The sequence below is a fragment of the Pleuronectes platessa genome, chromosome 15 (genome assembly GCF_947347685.1).
Source record: "Pleuronectes platessa chromosome 15, fPlePla1.1, whole genome shotgun sequence".
Classification (NCBI taxonomy): domain Eukaryota; kingdom Metazoa; phylum Chordata; class Actinopteri; order Pleuronectiformes; family Pleuronectidae; genus Pleuronectes; species Pleuronectes platessa.
This window is the reverse complement of record NC_070640.1, coordinates 10,380,358-10,400,865: the sequence shown is the minus strand read 5'-3', so window position 1 is coordinate 10,400,865 and position 20,508 is coordinate 10,380,358. Positions and strand designations below refer to the sequence as shown.

The 20,508-nt window shown below is 41.3% G+C and overlaps 2 protein-coding genes across 2 annotated transcripts; both read right to left on the bottom strand.

Moving 5' to 3' along the window:
• Positions 1-243: 243 nt before the first annotated feature.
• Positions 244-10,666, bottom strand: ddx46 (DEAD (Asp-Glu-Ala-Asp) box polypeptide 46). Its single transcript, XM_053441657.1, has 23 exons — positions 10,525-10,666; positions 10,122-10,292; positions 9,540-9,662; positions 9,136-9,223; positions 8,875-9,043; positions 8,391-8,656; positions 8,130-8,240; positions 7,872-8,037; positions 7,065-7,185; positions 6,602-6,777; positions 6,338-6,459; positions 6,099-6,177; positions 4,924-5,006; positions 4,581-4,745; positions 4,268-4,430; positions 3,733-3,926; positions 3,372-3,509; positions 3,098-3,247; positions 2,665-2,895; positions 2,115-2,333; positions 1,305-1,449; positions 1,109-1,182; positions 244-926 (listed from the first exon to the last, which is right to left on the bottom strand). The coding sequence occupies exons 1-23, from the start codon at positions 10,539-10,541 to the stop codon at positions 879-881; spliced, it is 3,219 nt and encodes a 1,072-aa protein (XP_053297632.1). The 5' UTR covers positions 10,542-10,666; the 3' UTR covers positions 244-878.
• Positions 10,667-11,924: 1,258 nt separating this feature from the next.
• camlg (calcium modulating ligand) lies at positions 11,925-16,657 on the bottom strand. Its single transcript, XM_053441063.1, has 4 exons — positions 16,341-16,657; positions 15,091-15,545; positions 14,820-14,885; positions 11,925-14,454 (listed from the first exon to the last, which is right to left on the bottom strand). Exons 1-4 carry the CDS (start codon positions 16,489-16,491, stop codon positions 14,242-14,244), a joined length of 885 nt encoding a protein of 294 aa, XP_053297038.1. The 5' UTR covers positions 16,492-16,657; the 3' UTR covers positions 11,925-14,241.
• Between the last annotated feature and the right edge of the window lie 3,851 nt (positions 16,658-20,508).

Here is a 20,508-nt window from a genome sequence, read left to right as displayed (position 1 = left end):
GACAAAGAATTGATGTAGCGGATGATGTGGTTACTTAAGTTTTGCTGAAGAAGGATAAAATGAGGGAGTACTCAGGCATATGATTATATGCATATTAAGATTTCATATATACTTCAAATTTTGATAAGATCTGAACATACTGAGGTTGAGGTTGCTTGTTGGATGTTTGGAGTAAATATGTTTTGTCGAATATTTTGTAGTATTTAGAATTAAAAAAAAATAAAAACATTCTAGAAACATGACTTCCTTATTAACATCAGGTTTTATTCAGAGAGAAAGTAAAAACATCTTTCATCTGAGTCTTTCTTCTTGAGGACAATGGCTGGTATGTGGCTCTTACAAACAAATCCGAACAAAAAAAATTACATTACAAAAAAATCTGTCTTATATTAAAAGACATGTTGTATTTAGCTTGTTGTTGCATCCTGGTGGTCTCATGACACTGAAGGTGAAAACAGCATCACATTTTGGTATTTGTTTGTTCATAAAAAATTACTGTAAACCAAAGCTGCCTTCAGACACACACTGAAGACTGGACCTTTTCCACAGGGGCTGTATGTGGGAACTCAAACGCCAGAGTGTGTTTCTCCCGACATTTTCAAAAAATGTTCCTAATGGCCCCGAGATTAAAATGTCTGAGTGAGCTCATGTGAGAATGCAGCAGGAAAGCGCCCGGATAATGTCATTATCTGGAGTTCATGTCTGAAAACAACTTCAGGGGGAAACGGATGAAAAATAGAAACACACATACACTGAACTTAATTTGCCATTATTCAAAATATAGACTAAAACATTCTTCAACCAATCTGATGAGACATGATAGAAGACAGGAAACAGTAGAGAAATGAACACTCCTCCAACAAGCCTTGGTTTCTCCTCTACAGCACTTTGTATCGGCTTTTGCTCGTCGGCTGGTAGGAATTTTGCTAGAAGGAAAAGAAAAGGCGATGAGAAACATGTTTGTATTGACACATACAGGGGAACAAACCCCAACAAATCTTATTTTTCCTTCTCTAAAATCCAGCACAAGGAAACAGCTCCTATTAAAGCTGATACCAACATGATGTCCATTACTCGTTATTGATTTCAAGGAGCAAAAGATACTTACTAATCTGATGAGTTCTTCCTTGATTAACCGAGTAATCTCTGTCTTGGCTTTCTGCACAGCCAGCTCATTAGCACCTGGAAAACAAACATAACATTAATATACAGAATATGTGGATTAATGAAACACCAGGAAAAAACGTAATATTCAAGGGATAGATAAAATAAGGAGTGACATTTTATTTTTCCCCAACACTTACTCTCAATAGCCAGATAGATCTTGCGTTCTCCCTCCTTGGGCTCTTTGCCTGGAGGGAAATAGGTTCCTCTGATGGTGATGGCAGCTTCAGAGTATTCACCAATCCTCTGCAGAGCTTCTTTAGATGTCACCTTCCACCTGGCCGTCTGGAGAAGAAGAACAGAATAAGGATTATATTATATTAATTACTTTTATTTCTCTGCTTTTCCAAGTGGATGATACCAACTACTACACTACTTTAACAACAAGTCTTAGGCTGTTGTTTCCCTCTCTTGCTGAAAGCTTTGAGCCTGTTTTACTCTGCACGAATGAAACAAATCAGGCCTGTTTGATTGAGTGTATTCGGGTGTGGTAAAACATTTGCTGTCTTACATTCAACCCAACTTTCCCTCTCCAAACTCATCCCATCACGACCTGAACCCGGCAGGCGTTCCGTCTTTTTGTGTCAAGCCCAACCCAAATATTTAAAATCAGGCTTGGCTCAGGTAATCACACTCTTACATCTGTGCACACCCTCACCGTCCACACCTGTATTTCAAAGTGGCATGGTGAACTCACTTAACATCTACAAATTGTGTAAAGTGTGCACCACACAAAATGAATTAAGTCAAAACAAATCTATATTTCCATCACTTATTTCTTGCTCCTGTGCAAGTTGCATGTGAATGGGATTAACTGCAGTTACTTAGGACTCAGTGAACGCCCATACTCCAGTGAAATAAAAGCATTGAAAACTCCAAAACCACAGATGAAAACTAAAAGGGAAATGTGCTGAATATTCCGTCAGGGCTCTGCACTGTGGGCTGCTGACCTGAGGGAAGTCGTTGATTTCCAGCTCCTCTTCGTATCTCTTGACCGTCTCTGCCTGTTCAGCCGCCTGCCGCTCCTCCTCCAGCTTCTCCACAGGCGTGTAGTTCAGCTTGGCATTGATCTTCTCTGCCAGCTGCTCCGCGATGGTCTTGGCCGACACAGAGGGCGTCATGATGGTGCCGCCCCGCAGGATGGCGTTCGTGGCCTGTTGCATCACATCCTGTACAAGAGAAAGAGTTTGTTTGGTATTTTTGATTGGAAAAGTATCTAGACACAAAACACGATACATACAAACTTCTGAAATTATATAAAAACTATAAAAGAAAATGGAAAATGAACAAAGGAAAGAAACATTAGATGAAGAGCTTTCGCACATATTAGGTTACGGTGGAATAAATAAGAACTCGTTTTTAATTTCGTATATAATGCTTTATAGTCGTCCAGAAAAAACAACTGAAGGAGGAGACCACAGATGGGAAGATTATCAGTGCAATTGTCTATATTGTGATTAAATATTTATAGTTGTTTCCTTTAGCATCTACTTGACGTACCTGAGCCTCGGCTCCCAGGTTTTTCTGAGCGTTGATCTTAAGCGCCAGCCTCTTGGCCATCTCCAGTTTCTGTATGTTTCCAGCAGACGGGGGTCCAGCGCCTGGCATCCCTCCTCCACCACCAGCAGATGTGTTGGAAACTGATCCTGCGGGACCGGAAGCCGACCCGGGAGCAGACAGGTCCTTTACCCTCTTCTTGGAGTTGAACATACTCTCTATCTGCTCCTCAATCTGATGAGGGAAAAAAGTAAGGCGCACGATTTAGTGTTATTGGTTAAACGGTAATGATGATGTACGTATAACGGGGAAGATAGCAAATGGATAACCGCTTCAATATGATGCAGAGAAACAGATGATTCAGACAATTACCTCCATAAACACATCAATATCTTAAAATCATGCAATAAACAATGAAACTGAAAAGGTCACTCACATCCAGCGCTCCGTCCTCGTCATCAGAGTCCTGCAGGCCGAGAGCAGCTTTCTGCAGCTTCTTCCTCTCATTGGCCAGAGCGTGTTCTGTCTCGTCAAACTTGAAGCCTTTCCCTGAGAATCCGCTGCTGCTCTTAATTGTCTTACCCTCCTGTTCGGATAGAAAAATAGGAGGGACAAATATCAGGGTCATGCTATGAATTTAATGGTCACATTGTAGCTTTGTTGCAAACACACACACTTAACAGTTCATTTTCCTCTTTCCCTCATCTTACCAATTTCTGTTGGTCTTTGAAGGAGGCCCAGAGCTGCTCCAGCTCTTGTGGGACAGGAGAAGATGAGAGCTCCAACGCTTTGATGATGTCACCAGCATAGCGAACCTGGTCCCCTGTGATGAAGGTGTAAGCGAATCCCTGAAAGAGCAAGATGTAGATCAAAACATGTTAAGATTTGGATTCTGTTATCTGTCCAGTGATAACATAATCATTATTACATACGTTCTTCTTAATTGTCAAAACGTTGTGCCTACATTGCCCACAATGCAACCCCCAGTTAGAGATTCTGTGAGTAGATTTAGCAACTTTTCTCACATTTCTTCCTGATTTGTAAAGTTACACCCCCTTCCAGGTGACTGACCTTGTTACCTGCTCTGCCCGTGCGCCCAGCCCTATGGACATAGTCCTCATAGTGGTTGGGGCAATTATAATTGACCACCAGGATCAGCTGCTTGACGTCAAGGCCTCTGGCTGCGACAGAGGTGGCCACCATGAGGCGACAAGCCCCATTCTTGAAGTCATTGATGACGCTGTCTCTGTCGTACTGGTCAATTCCTACGGAGGAGCCAAGGGAAGGATTAAATGAAAACCAGCAACCTAGACATTACCATGGCAGAAAGTCCCTAAGTCCCATATTACATGTGATTTTCTTTATAAACTTCATATAAGATCCTGTGTGTACACTGTGATTTTTCTTTCCCCATCAAGTTGTTTGTAAACACAAACATTTACTTCTCAAGGTTATCAAAGATCAGAAATTGACTGTCCCCATTTCAATTGCTGCAACAGCAGAAACCAAACCGTCTAAATCAAAGCATTTTTCATACCTTCACATATATTGCAGTTTAATTAGATATGCTAAAACTATCTAAAAACAAATATAATCAATGGCTCACCTCCATGCAGTGACATGCATGGGTACGACGCTTTCATCAGGTCTTTCAGCAGCCCGTCCGCATGCTCCTGTTTGTCCACAAAGATAAGGACCGAGCCCTTCTCCTGGTAGTGACCCAGAATCTCCAGCAGCTTCAGGAACTTCTTGTCCTCATCAATCACCAGCTACAGAAACAAATAAGGAAGTCAGGGACATGTGAGAGCTCGGATGGATTACCAGTGTGAATTTAAAAAAAAGGACAACAAATAACCAAAAGTTCTATTTCACTTAAACCCTTTGCATTTAGACAGAGAACTGAAATGTAGATATTTTACCACATGTTGTTCCACATCTGAGCAGACGACACTGCGGCCTCCCACCTGGACCTCAAGAGGCTTTATCAGGATCCTACGAGCCAGTGCTTCCATGGCTCTGGGGAAGGTGGCTGAAAACATGACTGTCTGACGATCTGGGCGCACATTGTCCACGATACGCATCACCTGGTGGAGGACAAAGAAGACACATGGAGGGTTTGTGAATTTTGTCAACTCTTTTATTGGACCAACGAAAGAAATATCTGCAACAGTTCCTGCCATCAAACATTGAAAGTTGCAGCAACAGACTAAAACATTATGGAAAAGCCATGCAGGCCACAGTATAAATATAAAAGAGACCCACCTGCGGCTCGAAGCCCATGTCAAACATCCTGTCTGCTTCATCCAACACTACATATGTAGCTCTTCGCAGGTTAGTGACTCGGCCTATACACCAACGGAGAAGGGCATGGAGAAAAAAGTTAACTTGAAGAAAAGTCAGAACTCATGCACATTCTGTCTTCTTCAGAACACATGAAAGTAATCTAACAAACAGAAAACCTTTTGCTGGATATAGCTACTTCAAATTACTTCACAAGAAAACAAGTCATCTTAAGTTCAGCACACTTTTCAGTAGTGTAATTTCAAGTGGCCAGGGTTTTCATTTGGTTTGTAATTAATATATCTAAATATTGTTTTGCTCGTCTCTGGTCTTGCGTACCATCTCATGAGGGACCTAGAAAAGTCAGAAAACAGCTTCAAGATATAATACATGAGATGGAGCCCCATCAAGCATTATCTGCGCCTTTTCACCTACAAGGGAAACATATTACAGATTACCTCGCATGTGTGGAAGCCACAAAACCCCTTTTTACTTTAACACCCATCGACATAATGCACAATTAAAGTGTCAGCAAATACAAGAGTTAATACCGTCTGAAAACATTTACAGCATTCACAGCTTTATATGAACAGTCAGAGCTTCACAGGGCTCTTCAATGATCTTTTTCCAGAAAACATATCCACCTTAAATTAAAAATAATTAAAGATACAGGTGAAGTATTTCGGATGCATGAAAAACTTTATGCTTTGAATATCAAGCTGCACATTTGTACTTTGGCAGTTAAATAGGAAAGCATAATGGGAGCATATGTTGGCCTACCTAAACAACAACACTGTAGAACCCTGGTTGAGTATTCAGACTATTCTCATTTCAAATAATAAATTCCCAATATCCATATTAAGATACAGATATCATATACTGGTCATCCTGGCTTGGAGACTGAAGAACCTTGGAGGCAGCACCAGGTTCACCTACCTGTACTTGCCCTGATCTTCAGGACACAGCAAAGTCTTGACTGATTGCAGAGGTGGTCAAATAGTTCAACAGTTTAGTAAGTGGTACTGATGTGGATCATTATGTGCTTCATATTGTAACAATAATTCCATGCAAAATAATTAAGAAAACGTTCACAAGGCATCAAAAGGTGCTTGTTTGTGTCTAGTCCCCGTCAGAATGAAAAAAGTATATGAACTCACCACTGTTGGCCCCCAACATGTCAATCATTCTTCCTGGTGTACACACAATGATCTCAGCTCCTCTCTTCAGCTCAGCAATCTGCAACCCAACAACAAATTACATTATTAATATCATTCTCAGACGGTTTGTCTATATAGATGTGTGTACTGCTGCATAAATGTAAAATCATGAAAAGTAGAATAAAAGCACTGCAGGATGTGTTTGTTGCAAGAAGTGAAATTGCTCAGAATACGTTTACCTGTTCGCTGATACCAGTGCCTCCATAAACACACACCACCCTGAGCCCCAGCGACTTGGAGAACTTCTTACACTCCTTGGTGATCTGCAGAGCCAACTCTCTGGTCGGAGTCATGATTATACCTTCAAGAGGGGGAGGAAAGGAGGTGAGAAAAGAGAGCATGTTTTGAATTGAGCACTCATTTCCCACCATATTTAATAACTGTGACGGAAAATATTTGCCAAGTATATATTATCAAAAGTAAAATTGACTTGAATGACTTACTGATGGGTCCCTCAGACTCTTCCAGGGGCCTCTGGTCCATTATGTGTCGGAACATGGGCAACAGGAAGGCTATGGTTTTCCCACTGCCGGTCTTAGCGATGCCAATGAGGTCTCGGCCGGACATGATGGCAGGAATGGCCTGGGCCTGGATGGGGGTGGGTTTATCGTAGCTGTGCCTAGGTACATTTGGGAGAAAGAAATTAACACAAATACAAACGGTTGGTGGCGATTCATAAAGAATCAAGTGTCACATAAAATCTGATTATTCATGTGATATGAGTAGTTCATATCCAGCTGAACACCAATGTATTTTTTTTCTTTTTAAACAGAAGCTACTCATTGTACATTTACACAAATCTGTGCTCAGGCAGTTTACAAACAAGATGACGGCCCAACTATCTTTGACTGAATGTGATCACCATTGATATTGCCCCCAGAGTCAGTCACCACCAGTCACACTTACTTCTTCATTGCATGAAGGATCTTCATTGATATCCCACACTGCACCCAGGTCTTGATGGGTTTGGGGCAGCCCTTCCCTTTAACAACAATGCCTTCCAGGTCCAACCTGTAAGTGTTCACGTCTGTAGAGATAAGAAAAAACAGAAAGAAGTTATATAGACCATGAGGGATTGGATGACGACAAATACATGTGTTTAATCTGACAAATGAGCAGTTAACCTTCTCAAGGAACAAGCATTTGCTAGTTTAACTATAAACTGGTGTGATGGGCATGTTAAGTTGCTTTCAGACATGCACTGATCTCTGCAGATTCTCCATATTTTCTCCAGAAGAGGTGCATGTGTGAACGCAAATGTCAGAGTAAGGGGCTCCAGATTATCTGCAGACTTTATCCGCCTGGCCTCCTGGTATAAAGTCCATAGAAAGTGACACTTCTATAGCGTGACAGACACAAATTTAAAAAGAAAACAAATATCTCCCCTTGAAACAACGGTATCCTACACATAGAAGACTGACAGTTGTGAATGTGTAAAAGGCAGGCTCTGGGTAAACTCCAGACAAGGTTTTCCGGACTTTACCCGCAGGTCATGTCTGAAAATGGATTAATTGTACACTCAGCAGACGCTGTCCGACGGCTGTATAAGTCTTTATTTAATTTGTATTATAATGATGTTAGAAGCAGCCTAACAGTATAAATATGGGATATACAATAGGGTAGGGGATATGTGGCAGTTTTCAATTTCAATTTAATCTCTGTGATGGGATCCAAACTGAAAGAATGATTGATTCACATTTCCTGTTTACCGACCTTCTTGAGTCATCTTGGCCAACTCAGGCACCTCCACATAGAAGTTTTTACGGTACGATTCGTACTGGATCTTGCCGTGGTCAACAGGCTCCAGGACTTTCCTTGTTTTGGTCTGGAAACCTGTCAGAGCTGTTTGCAGATCGACCTCCTCCTCCTCTGATGAGTACTGTCAAACACAACCGATTAAAAAATACAGGTTTAATTACTGTTCATGTGACATCATTACCCAAAAAAAGCATTAACTGGGGGGAAAAGTACCTCCATGGCATCCTGGTCATTCTCCATCAGCTCACCCTTCTTCTTGTGAGTGTTGGGTCCTTTCTTGGTTTTCATAACAGTCATAACCTTAGACATTGATATCGCTCCTGTCTGTTGAGGATGAAAAAACACATACATCATTATTATTTAACAAAACAGCGCAGGAAAACACCCATGAAGAAATCTTCTGAATGCTGGGAGACAACCTTATATTGACGTAGGACACTGGACATAAAAATGACACATCCCTCTCACACTCACCTGATCATTTCCCTTCACTCCTCCCATGTTGAACTTCTTCACCTCCTGCTTCACCTCCTCCATGTAGGCGTCCAGAGGATCAATGTCGTCCTCCTCTTCCAGCTGCTCCATAGGAGTCTCCTTCTCTTCCTCCTCCTCCTCCTCCTCTGCCTCCACCTCCTCCTCTTTCTTCTCCTCCTTTATCTCCATCTCTGTCTTCTCCTCTTTCTCTTCTCCATCGTCGTCATCGTCTCCCTCCATAGGTGCTGAACCTTCCTCGTCATCGTCTGAAATGAAGAGTCAATCATTAGGGATGTGCAGCATTAAAGCTAAGGTCTGATGAAAGTAGATTAAAACATTATAACGTCTTTTATTTAACTTCTTATCACACCCAATTACAAAACTTTTATTGGATAAATAATGATTTTATAATGTAAAATAACAGGTTACATAGAATATGATTAATTATAAGTATTACAGGTTATTTTAAACTGTGCTTCTTCACCTTCATCATCCTCGAGGCTCCACTTCTTTCCCTGCTTCATCTCCTCCAGTTCCTTCTTCAGCTCTCCGATGCTTGTGATTGCCTTCTGCCTCTGCTCTAATCTCCACTTCTCCACCCGTTCCTTCCTCTTCCTCATCTCCTCCTCCAGCTTGTTCTGGTCAAAGTCTTGCTGCACAGACACAAGAGAAAGATTTGTAACATTTCCTTCCAATATGTGGTGACATTTTACTGACTGGCGAAAACTGTAGCTACAGAACTTACATCCTCAATCTTTTCATCCTCTTTCTCCTCTTTAATCTTTTTCTTTTCAGATAAAGGGTCAATGTTTTCCTCCTCTTTGCCCCTTGATCTGCATGGAAGATAACAAAAAGAGAGTTATAGAAACTGTTGATAATGTGATCCCCACGCCGAGACAGTAACTATCTAGAACCATTTAGGGTTATTGTTTGGCTTCATTTTGAGAAATCCTACCCCTGGTAACTAAGACAACTTCAATCTAAATTTAAGGAAAAGTCATCGACATTTTCTGGTTACATTAACTAAACATTCTTTACCTGATAAAAACATTTTAAATTTATGACCATGTGTCCCGCTGGATTGTGTATGCTGCACAAATGTATCCTGAAGATTCTCTGGGCTTCTGGTTAGTTAATGTCATGTCTCACTTTTCATCTGTTCTCCTGCTCTTGTTGGGGCTGCCAGATCTGGACCTCCGGGCTCTGCTTCTGCTGCCTGACCTCCTTCTTTCTCTGCTTCTGGACCTCCTCCTTTCTCTGCTCCTGGATCGCCTTAACAACAAACACAAACATATGACATCAAGACAGAAATGACCAGAGGGGAAAACGGTCTCTTCTCAAGAATAACTTTGTGGTCACACAAATTCAGCCAAGGAAAACACAAAAAACACCACATCTAATTAAGCCATCTTTAAACATACCCCATAAAAGGCAGAGTGAGGATGTAAATATGGTTTAGTTATGTAACAGCTAGAACAAACAAATTATCAAGTTTTTTTGGGGCCAAGTAACCATGATTCTCATCAAAGTCTCCTCTTCAGACTAATCCGGGTTTTGTGGTAGTTCACAGCTGAGAAACTCCATTTAGAATGCTAGTATCATACAAAGTGTGATCCAAGATCTCATCCCAGATTAAATGGACTAACAGTGACCTGACTTTTAAATTGTAAATTCAACTAGCAACAACTTTAGAGTTTAATTGTAGACAACATAAGGACATAGAACTCCCACCTAGGTCGTTTCCTGTCTCTGGACCGGGTCCTGCGGCGGTCCTTGCTCCGGGACCTCTCCCTCCTGCTCCGGTCTCGGTCCCGGTCCTCCTTCTTGGAGCGTTTGTCCGGAGAGCGGCTCTTTGAGCGGCTGCCTGAGCGTCCCCGAGACGTTGAGCGCTTCCTGTAGTGTCTGAGGAGCAAACAGAAGAAAACTCACGTTGCCTGCAGAGTGTCGAGCGGAGCCTACACGCTCGAGACCTTTGTTTTAATTCATATTCCACAGCTGTGTGAGACCAAATGTTGTCGGAGGCGCACTAACACACCGACGCCTCAGCTAGCATGCTAACGTTAGCCATGGGAACGAAACCAGCTCAAGCAGCTACAGAAGGAAACACAGGACGAAACGGATCTTTGTAACTTACCTCGACTCGCGTCCCATTGCTGTTCCACAGAGTTAGGTTTGGTAAAAAAAAGGAAATCAGATCATGGATTGTGACGAACGACCGACGGTGAATGGTTGTTTGTGCCGTTGATCCTGCGCGTAACAAAAATGCGACACTTAAGTGCGACAGTTTAAATTACAAACTTAACAACGGAGTGCGCCCTCGTGCGGTGGGAGGTCAGAGCGGCGAGTTGATGCCAAAATGAATCAATAATGACATCTGTGAATCAACAAGTGAAAACTCATGCACGTGTGAATATTAACAGTCTGATGATTCAGGTACTTTGTAAAACAATAAACAAATCAGATATTCTGAATGTTTTCGGATAAAATAAACAGTTCCATGAACTATTGATTTAGACAATTGTTTGACAGTAAGATAAAATTATCCTTAATTAGTCCCACAATGTGGACATTTGCAATATTACAGCAGCAAGAGTGAAAAATAGGCATCCGTAAGAAATAATAAGTAGCATGCTATACCTAAGTGTGAGGATAATAATTCTTTAGTGTGTAAGGCAATATTAACAAATATAAAAAAGATGTGACTGGAACAAAAACTGGTATATATATTTTAAAAACAAGAAAAAATATGTACAGTGTGAGAATATGTATAGTGAATAATGAAAATAGTGTTTTATCAATCAACTAGGCTCCATTATTCCCTGTACCTGTGGGTGTAGGAAGATAAATAAAAACCTCTCTCTTGTAATAGGATCTAGCAGAGGTGTTAGGTAATGTTCATTTAAAGGTAAGACCTGTATCTATTTTATAATATAATATATTACACTATCATATATCAGAGGGGTATGGTGTACGTTTTACTCTGCTATATTTAAAACATACAACAAAAAGAAAACTAAGACATTTGAGGACGTAAGATAAGTAAAATAAGATAACTTTTTGTAATACTCGGGTTGTTTCATATTATATATATTATATATATATATTTATACAACAACTAAATGATTCTATCCCAAAATCCTCTGATTTTCAACATATGTTTTCTGATTAATGCATTTTCAATATAATAAAATACTCTATTCTTACCACTTAAAATAGTGATAAAAGAGCTAAGTAGCCCTTTCATCTTCCTCTAAATATAACTGAGAAATAATTTCTCAAGACAAAATCCACAGCATGATGGAAAAGGTGCAGTGTGTAGGATTTGGTGGTATCTGGTTGTGATGGTGCATAATGCAACCAACTAAATATTCTATTGTATATTGGCCTACCCCTGCTGCTGTGCAATTAAGTTTCCATCTGGAGATCAATAAAGTTATCAATCGATCTAAACATCCTCGTCTCATCATGTTTATTAACATGCACTGTCCCTGCTACATAAAACAGTTCAATACAAATCGAGAAGTGAGTCTTAAGTTTGTCCCGCAAGTTGTATTTATTTGGTAAGAACGGTCTGGTTATTCATCCTTTTGTATTTTATTGAAGCACAAACTGTTTAGATCATATTAACACTGAATTTGTTGCTTAAGTTCAAATATGTAAGAGCCAATAAAACTGTTATTCTGTAAACATTATCAAAAACAATCAAGTGGCTTAGACAAGTAGTAAGATACGCTAAATCACATCAATTCGTTTACATGAAACCAAATATTCACATCAATAAATAAGGATGAAATTCAGAGAGGACATGAACAGCACAAACCCACAGTACACTGTATATAAAGTGTGAATCTGCATGAGGCCTGAAGGAAGCGAAGCAGAACACGTCACCATGAATTAATTGACACAAATAAGCGCACAAACTCCCACTGAAACGGCACTGGCAGAACTTCAGAGTAAAACCAAACACATTCCTGTCAACCGTACATTTCATTACCTACACACAGTTTATGAGGTTTACTGCCTTTTAAAGCCGTGCAAAAATAACTCACTCAACATTCAAGGTATAATATAATGTAGTTGGACCCCTTAAAACAAAAGGTGTGATCGCAATGGAAAACAAGACCTAAACCACAGCCTATGAGGAGGTCCATCACAACACAAATATAAAGGATTCTTATCATCTGGGACTGTTGCTCTAGTTTTTCACCCGATGAATAATTCATCATCTCCTGAATGTGAACGATGACTACGCTACAAAAATGTCCTTTTTAGTCTTTATAAAAACAAAAGCATAAGGACTGTGGGTGTAACTTTTCCTGCTTGTTCTGTGAACTCAGTATAGCAACATTTTCAAATGATGTATTTGAGAAAATTAACGGTTCTAGACCCATTCATACTAAATTAATTTGTTTAATTTTTCCCCTCCAGCCTTTTGTTCTTAGATACTCAAATCTATTAAACTGCTTCTGTTCTAATAGTTAGTGTGTTTAAAAGTATGCGGATTTAAGGGGGGGTTCTCTTCCTAACTCTTTATTTTATCAACAGAAAAATCATGCAGCCGTGCTGCTGGTTCTTCAGGGTCTTTACCGCTGCATTTCGTGCTAGTTGATGTATCAGGAGGAAAGAAACCTTTTGAAATATGGTAGATCTCAGAATAATCACAGAACAAAGTAAGAAAAATAATAAAGTAATCCAAAGATTTGATCAGGATCCTGAGGATAAAGTCTGAAATCAGTTTTTCTGATTATTTAAAGTAATCTCATAGCACTTGTTTTCAAATGTACCTAAACTTCAATTAAACTATAAAGTATTTAACAGTTAACCACCTGTATTGAGCCCTCTACTCAATTCAGTCATCGACTGTCAGTCACGACAGGTCAAGATCCTCAGTAACCCTCTCATCTCCCAAGGTTGGGGTCAATTCCTTTGCATTTCATTTGGTTCAGGAACTTGAAAACTCAATGTGTAATTAAAACACGACATGACATTTCTAACAGTGGTTTGTGGCAGTTTAGATTTTTGTTTTAAAAGGAGATGAACTCAATATGCAATGACCCCAACCTTTCTAACCCTCTGTACAGTTGAAAAAAAAAGGGCATCCATAGTGTTGTTGGAGATTTGGTTTAACGGTCATGTGCCTGCTGAGGAGTCAGGTTTATTAGCTGAGAATTTGACACCTTGTCCAGCTTATGCAACACATTTGGATTTCTTAGGATAAAGGAGGACTCGGGCAATAATTCAGTTCCTCAAATTACCCCCTCTTAGCATTCAGTGGAATTGAGCTGTGCACCTCATTTTACACAATTCGGTCAAATCCTGCCAGAGAGGGCAGCAACACAGCACCTGTCAGCGTTAATTGACAGAATTAGTTTTCCACTCATGAATAATATCTAGGATATATTTTTATCAAGATGGTGCAACAAGATTCATGTGAGGTGGACAAAAGTCAGATGGAATCAATGAACCCTTTGCAATTTAAGACCAATTGTCTTCCACTTTTCGGTGTAACGTTTTCCATTTCCTGAATAAATAAATATTACTGGTCATTATAAACGCCTGTATATCTGTCACACAAACACAGACTGTTCTTATGTTTCCGAGCGTCTGTAGCAAGCAGAAATAACAAGGAGCTCTGGAGCAAACACTGGACTCGCTGGTTACATGTAGCCTGGGTTAAACTCTGAAGTGCTGTAGAGATGAGCTCTCGTGCAGCTGAGGCGTGACCCTGGTCATAACACGGCAGGGATTCATTTCCAGACTGTTGACGGCAAACCCACATCAGAGGGCGTAAATAAGCATGCCTTGTTGCTATGGGGAACCGAACGAGGGGTCAACGAGAAGGAGGGCTGGGTTACTGAGGTCCTGCTCCTCCATCAGGAGTCTCTGAGCCAATGAGGAGCAGGATCTCGTTCGAGATGATGAAGGTGAAGAAATAGGCGCATAGGTCGGCAAAGACGTCGCCCATCCTCCTGTAGGTGTCCATGGAGCGGTTGATGACCTCAGAGGGGATGCCGGACAGCAGCAGGGCAGCGGTTAGCACAGTGGTCTGGGTCTTCTTCTCTACCTGGAGAGACAGGAGTGGAATGCAAAGACACTATGAAACACATGGATGCACTTTAATGATCATTTACAACCTTTTAGAGCCCGTTTGATTTAACAGTCAATATGGAAAACAGACAAAAAGCAACAAACCCATGTGTTTGAAAATCTGAAGTCAGAAAACGAAACCCATTCCTGCTTGACTAACAACTTAATATCACAACATCAATGTTTGGACTTGTTCCCCACTTACCAGTGCCTCTACAGCTCTACAACCATAACAGCCATCATTATTTCTTTGACATCTTCACAAAACATAAGAATCTGCATCTCAATAACACTGTTTGCTATCATATTAAATTACGCAAAAGGGATCAAGTGCAAACTCACCTTTGGAAAGTACTTGGACAGCCCCATGTAGGCCAGTTCAAGGGTCAGAAACGGAGCAAATATAGACTAGGAAGAAATAAAATGTGAGTCACATCACTGCAGCAACAATGCTTCTGTTATTCAGAGTCATCTTTATTTAGACATCAACAATATATTGTATGCAGGCGGAATTTTTCTCTGCACATCTGATTCTGATGTTAAAACCTCTGCATTTGGTGTAAGTGTGGCCTTATGGTAGCTGATAACAAGGTGTCGACAGCGGCAGACTCACCAGATACTTGCAGACGAAAACCCGGACAAAGATGGCGAGGAGGATGCTGCCGACGAGCCTGAAGACTCTGAAGGGATCAAACTCCTCTGGCTCGGACTCTCCTTCCTGGGTCGCCTTCTCGTTGGCCAGCTGACCTCGCAGTTTCATGGCATCATCGAAACGAGACAGGTACTTTTGGAGGCCCTCGCGCGGGGGCCCGCCGACGTCATCCGATGCCCGCTCCCCCCTAGGTCTCTGCCGGACCCCTATGATGTCATCTTCTATAGAGCCTGCGTGTGGCTCACTGCTGTCTGGCAGGGGCGAGCCCCTTCTCTCTGGGGTGGCGCTGTGGGAGCGGCTGCTGAGCCCGGAGGCCTCCGGCAGGAAAGGGGTCGGTCTCGGCAAAGACGAGGACCACTCTGTCCTGTCGAGATCGAGATGGAAGCGAGGTTCTGTCGGACGCAGTGACGCTCCGGCTGAGGACGTGAGACAACATCAGTGATGGTAAGTAAAATTACAAACATGACGTCATTTCAATCTCAAATATGACACTTTGCCGCTTTTCTTGGTTTCAAATAAATGTAAATTAAACAGGTTTATTTTCTTGAAGCAATTTTTTTATCATAAATCCAATTTGTGTTATTTCTATGCAAGACAAATATACACTGAACAAAAGTCTCACTCTGACATAATGGCTGTCCGCTGTGATTAAATGCTAAGCTTTGTATATGTCTGTAGTTCTGCTCCTGGAAAAGTAATGAACTTAACAAAAACTGACTCAACTGGCCGATATGAGTGGCTGTGGGTTTTATCTATTCTGAGATCAACTGGTATATATATATACATTGGTCAAGCAAAAAAACTAAAGTAATTTAGTGTAATGATTATCAATATTGACTAATAGCTTGATATGAATTTTGGCCATATTACAAAAGAAAGAAATCTGTGACCATTGGCTTTAACCATCTATTGATTATTTAAATTGTCATTATTGCTGTTTGACTCTCTGTGAAATGTCTGGGGGGAAAACAGGTCTACGAGGAGCCACTGGAATCGGGGAGTTGCTGGTTTGAATCCCAGGATAGAAGGATGCGTCACACCCCAACACCATTAAAGACATTCAAAACGAACATGGACATAACGTGACAGCGCTTTGCTCGTGGACTGAGTCGATGTTCTGACAGCAGGTGACGCAGCAGTAGACGGACGAGGCAGGTTTCGAGTGGAGGCATCTAAGCAGAACAGATATTCATGCTCGGATCGTTTTATACCTTTGGTTTCAGCCTCGATCTTGGTGAAGCCCACGATCCTGTTCATCCTGTCCTCTGAGTTCATGAGCAGCTTCCTCCTGCGGATCTCCGCTCTCCGCTGAGCCGCAGACGCCGGAGCCGTCTTCTCCTCCGCGGACTCTCCGGACTCCATGTTGAAGTAAACCGGCGATAAAAGACCAGTTTGTTCTCCGTGGACCCAAAGTAAGGACCTACTAGTCCGCTGTGGTCAACACAAAGGCCGCGTGTCTCTGAATTAGACGGTAAACACTGCGGTATGAACAAGAGGGGTCTTCAGCCACAGAGGACGCACGGTGATGACGTCACGTTGAGAATGACGAAGCGGTCTCTGCTGGTTCTCATCCCTCAGTGTTGACTCACAGGAAACACACGCCTGACTGATCCGTGCAGGCAAAGTTGATGTTTCTCCCGTTTGATAAGAAACATGATTTTACCCTGCAGTTTGATTAAAGAGGAATGTGTCCTCATCAGTTCGTAAATATTTTCCTCATCAGTTCGTAAATATTTTCCTCATCAGTTGGTAAAATATATTTTTATTTCCAAGTTAGAAAAGATACAATTGATGAAAATGAAATTATATAGCAACATAATCAATCAATCAATCAAATTTTATTTGTATAGCCCATATTCACAAATTACAATTCATCTCATAGGGCTTTAACAGGGTGTGGCATCCTCTGTCCTTAACCCTCAGCAAGAGTAAGGGAAAAACTACTAAAAACCCTTTTAACAGGGTAAAAATATGTAGAAACCTCAGAGAGAGCCACATGTGAGGGATCCCTCTCCCAGGACGGACAGAAGTGCAATAGATGCCACGTGCAGGAGAACATCATCAATAATCAAAGTCTCTAGCAGCATTTGATGAGGGTAGACATCCCGAAGGACAACCCCAACATGACATGCCAAGCAGTCCCGCTGCAAGCACAGTCCATGCTCAGCAACCATCTAGACCACGATCCACCATCCAGACCAGACGCCACTCCAGTCCTCAGTCACCGTCCACCGCCGACCACCAGGACCCATCACGAGCCACCACCGCGGTCCTGGTCCACCGCCCGTGCCCAATGCCAACGCGACACAGGGTCCGCCACCAGCACCACGATCAGCCCACATGACTCAGAATCCGCCACAATGGATCCACCACCGCGACCCCCGGTGCACGATCCACAAACCGCAATCCATGGTGCGGCCACAGAGGCCCTGGATCTGCGGGTGATAAAGCAAAGGGATTCCGGGGAAGGGGGATAGGGATGGAGAAGAGGAAGGAGAAGCTGGAAAGAGAAGCTCCGTGTGTCATGTGTCATAAAATAGAACAAGTAACGTTCTGGCGCACTAATTAGTTCTAACTATAAGCTTTATCAAAAAGGAAGGTTTTGAGTCTACTCTTAAATGAAAAGATGGTATCTGCCTCCCGAACTGAAAGTGGTAGATTATTCCACAGCCGAGGAGCTCGATGGCTAAAATATCTGGCTCCTACTCTACTTTTAGAGAATTTAGGGACGACAAGTAGGCTTGAATTCTGGGAGCGGAGTGCTCTAGCGGGTTTATAAGGTACTAACAGCTCTTTAAGGTAAAAAGGCGCCATATTATTAAGGGCCTTGAAGGTGAGGAGGAGAATTTTAAATTCTATTCTAGATTTAACTGGAAGCCAGTGTAGCGATGCTAACACAGGAGAAATGTGCTCTCTTCTCTTTGTTCTCGTCAGGACACGTGCTGCGGCATTTTGGACAAGCTGTAGAGTCTTTAACGACTTACTGCTGGAGCCAGATAATAATGAATTACAATAGTCCAGTCTCGATGTAACAAAGGCGTGGACTAGTTTTTCTGCATCTTTTTGGGAAAGGACATGTCTGATTTTGGAAATATTACGCAAGTGGAAAAAAGCGGTCCTAGAAATTTGTTTTAAGTGACTATTAAAGGATAAATCAGGATCGAAGATCACTCCCAAGTTCCTGACTGTTTCATTGGAAGCAAGGGCAATGTCGTCTAGCGCAGCTATATCATTAGATAATGCATCTCTAAGGTGTTTGGGGCCAAGTATTATAACCTCTGTTTTGTCTGAGTTTAATAAGAGAAAATTGCGGGTCATCCAGGTTTTTATGTCCTTGAGACATGTTCGAAGTTTAGTTAATTGATTACTTTGTTCAGGTTTTATTGACAAATATAACTGGGTGTCATCCGCATAGCAGTGGAAATTTACCGAGTGTGTCCTGATAATGTTTCCTAGTGGAAGCATATATAATGAGAATAAAATTGGGCCGAGCACAGAGCCCTGTGGAACACCATGGTTAACTTTGGTGCGCACAGATGACTCATCATTAATTTGCACAAATTGGGAGCGATCAGAAAAATACGATTTAAACCAGTTAAGGGCGGTTCCATTAATGTTAATTAACTGTTTGAGTCTTTGTAATAAAATTTGATGGTCAATTGTGTCGAATGCTGCACTGAGATCTAACAGAACGAGGACAGACACAAGTCCCTGATCTGAGGCTATTAAAAGGTCATTAGTGACTTTTGCCAAGGCTGTCTCTGTACTGTGATCAGACATATTGATAATGTCTGATCAGCTTAAAAAAGTAAGTCCAAGCTACAGTGTCTGAAACTTCTCAATGTGGCGTTTCCTCCAATTTAGGAACAATTTTGTATTTAAATATTTAACAATTTCATGTTGATCACAGCAAACCGTTCATCTAAGGGATTTAAAAAATATGTTATTTAAAAAGAATTATTGTGAAATTGTACATAAATCTGTAAATCAGAATCAGGATAGTCATTTTCAGATGAGTTTATTTTAGCATGTTAAAGCCCTCAAAAAGTAAATTAATTTGCCTGAAGAATAATAATAACTAGAAGGCACCAAGTAAATATTTATTTCAAACTTTTGTGAACAAAAAATCAAATAGGAAACCCCTGGAACGCGTTCACATTTTTCACACTGATCTATCATGACCAGACAAACAAAAAAAGTCTCAAGGGGCATTATGAAAAACTTTTTGCATTTAGTGGCCATATTCCACATTTTTACATTGAGCGACCTGTACCAGGGCTTACATCAGATCAACTTCAAATTGAGATAAAAACAAACAATTAAACATCAAAATAATACAATTTCTACAATTTCTAGGACTGCAAAGCAGCACTGAAAGGGCCCGAGCACATTCATTTTGAAGAGTGGCATGCGTTTTGCGCATTCGTGTCAACGAGGGCTCCTCCGTCATCGCTGCTTCACTGTCCGCCTGTGTGAGTGTAATGCTGCGTTCCAGACGACTCGTATGTAAGATATCCTGACCTGAAATTGCCCAGTTCCGCCTTCACGCCAAACGTAACAAACATGTCTGACTGTGAGAAGCTGATTTATTTGTCTCGTGATGAGACAATTGAACTGTATCCCGGCAGCCTCCGTTCATACAGAAACAAAGAGGACGAGGGAGACGATGCCATTATCTTTTTTATTAGGCTTTTATTCTTGGAAACACATTCAATACATAAAGGAGATCATATTAACTAGTTAGGAACACACATTCATACTGTGCAAGGAACAGAGGTGTCAAGTAACGAAGTACAAATACTTTGTTACCTTACTTAAGTAGACATCTTGGGTATCTATACTTTACTGGAGTATTTTTACGACTTTTTACTTCTACTCCTTACATTTTCAAGCAAATATCTGTACTTTCTACTCCTTACATTAAAAAAATAGCCTTGTTACTCCTATTTCATTTTTACTTGTTTTCATTCCGGTTTGTCATCGTTCAAAAACACACACAAAAAAACCCTATCCAGATAAATCGCACCATCCGGATAGAGTAAATTTGATTGTGGTTGGATGAGAAGTATAAACAAATACCATTCCGATACCCTATTGGTTTTCTTTTGCATCGGTCTCCAACCTTTTTTGCGTTACGGACCGGTTGGATGTCAGACAAAATTTTCATGGACCGGCCTTTAAGTTGTGGCTACGGACCCTCACTACGGAGGCCCTCTGGTACGGCCTCTGGTGACATTGGAAGATTATTTTTTAATAATCGAAATTAACAAATTGTTAATACGCGGCCTCAATTTAATTATTGCGTGGTAAGTTACCAGCAAGATGGAGACGGACGGACACCTAAGCTCCATTACGCACACGCTGCGCCTCTGTGCGCTT

Coding starts and splice junctions, on each gene's coding strand:
- camlg (XM_053441063.1), bottom strand. CDS start 16,491: ATGGAGTCCGGAGAGTCCGCGGAGGAGAAGACGGCTCCGGCGTCTGCG. Junction 14,886..15,090: donor TTTTCGTCTGCAAGTATCTG/GTGAGTCTGCCG, acceptor ATTTCTTCCTAG/TCTATATTTGCTCCGTTTCT. Junction 14,455..14,819: donor TGTCCAAGTACTTTCCAAAG/GTGAGTTTGCAC, acceptor CTGTCTCTCCAG/GTAGAGAAGAAGACCCAGAC.
- ddx46 (XM_053441657.1), bottom strand. Junction 7,186..7,871: donor GGCCAAGATGACTCAAGAAG/GTCGGTAAACAG, acceptor TTATCTCTACAG/ACGTGAACACTTACAGGTTG. Junction 1,183..1,304: donor GATCTATCTGGCTATTGAGA/GTAAGTGTTGGG, acceptor TTTGTTTTCCAG/GTGCTAATGAGCTGGCTGTG.